We start from the raw sequence: 1628 nt of genomic DNA on the forward strand, positions 1-1628 counted from the left end.
AGAGAGGGGGGGGGAGGGAGAGAGAGATAGAGAGAGAGAGAGGAAGAGAGAGAGAGAGAGAGAGACAGAGAGAGAGAGAGAACAGAAGACTTTTGATTCGCGTGTGGGGATTTTTTAAAAATAGAATACATTTAATCTCAGTCTTTCTGCTGGGACGTTGTATCCCGCTCAGACCAGGTTGACCCTGACAGAAGCAAGGTCGGAGCCCACCTCCTAAATGGCCCAAATTGGGTCAATGGGGGCGTAACGCACCTACGGAAAAAAGAGAGGACTGGGGACGGGCAGTGCCGACTTACGGTGCTGAGACAAAACAAACAGTTCGAAAACATAACTTAACCAAAGAACTACACACATGGAAGTTGCAATTGGATCATAGTCTAGATTATACAGTACTTTTAAATTAAGCACAACACCCCCCCCCCCCCCAAACCAGGGCAGTGCTACAGACGGAAATTGTCTTTAGGCCATTCCCAAATGAATTCCCAGTAGAATTCTAAATGGACTGATTTATCAATGTCACGCTCATACTGTGCTGGAACAACATAGAAGGAACTGCTGCTTTTTCTTTCCTCCCCCTTACTATCGTCATTTTCCTCTACTTCTCTTGTATGTTTGTCACTCCCGTGTGAACTGTTATTTCCGGGGTGCCTTGATAGTCGAAGTAGACTTTGTGCTGTTGAGGCTAGAGAGGTGAGCAGAGTAAGCCAGATTCCCCGTTTGGATTTCTCTGTAGACATCCACCCCTTGGCGCTCATATGACCTTAAGAGCCGTAAAGAAAACCTTACTGAAACTAAAAACCACAACATCCATTTTCATACGTCGAACATGTGTTTCCAGGCGAGGAAGTCCCCGTTGAGGAAGGACTCGCCCAGCGCCAAGGTGGAGTTGTTGATGCACACGTCCACGCCCTCAATGTCCGGGTCTGACTCGATGGACGCGAACAGGCTGCTCACGTTGTCGCACGAGCCGGAGTCACACGTCATGGGCACCAGGGACCCGCTGTAGCCGGTTACACGGAACTCCGCCACTTTCACCTGCAGGGGTTGCAAAAAAAAAGGTAAAAAAGAAAAAGAAAGAAAGAAAGAAAAAGAGAGAAAAAAAGAAAGAAAGAAAGAAAAAGAGAGAAAAAAAGAAAGAAAGAAAAGAAGTTTGTTTAAGTAACAGTTTTACGGAACTTGCAACACAATTAGATCTAGGTCAGTCTTTGTCAGCACGTTGGTGTTTTAGTAAGAGTTCTACGGCACTTGCAACACAATTAAGTCAGTATTAATTGTCAGTACGTTAATGTTTTAGAACGAGTTTTACGGGACATAATACCAACACAGTTAGGTCAGTATTTGTCAGTATAATGTTGTCAAATATAGATAGTAAAGCGCATATAGTTTGTTGCTGAGCGGGAATTTGCCTTGTATACAAATGTTATTTATTATTTATGTAATACGCCTGTGAAATATCAGCTTGCGTTGTTGTATGCTTGACAGGAAGTTGAGATTGTTTCAGAATGCTATCAGATCTGTTGGGGTAATATTATAGATCGTAAAGCGTATATAGAACTTGCTGTTTAGCGGGAATTTGGGCTAAGCAAATGCTGTATCTATTATTATTATTATTATTATTATTATTAAAT

The 1628-nt window shown here is 42.8% G+C and overlaps 1 protein-coding gene across 1 annotated transcript in view; it reads right to left on the reverse strand.

Annotated features, from left to right (window-relative positions):
• LOC101848888 (dehydrogenase/reductase SDR family member 11) overlaps positions 1-1628 on the reverse strand; it is a gene marked incomplete at its 5' end in the record, with an annotated part of 18805 nt that overhangs the window by 13221 nt on the left and 3956 nt on the right. The window contains 1 exon segment of the mRNA XM_005098737.2: positions 820-1035. Within this exon segment, the coding sequence (XP_005098794.2) occupies positions 820-1035 (216 nt within the window).

This window comes from Aplysia californica, unplaced genomic scaffold (genome assembly GCF_000002075.1).
Source record: "Aplysia californica isolate F4 #8 unplaced genomic scaffold, AplCal3.0 scaffold00192, whole genome shotgun sequence".
Taxonomy (NCBI): Eukaryota; Metazoa; Mollusca; class Gastropoda; order Aplysiida; family Aplysiidae; genus Aplysia; species Aplysia californica.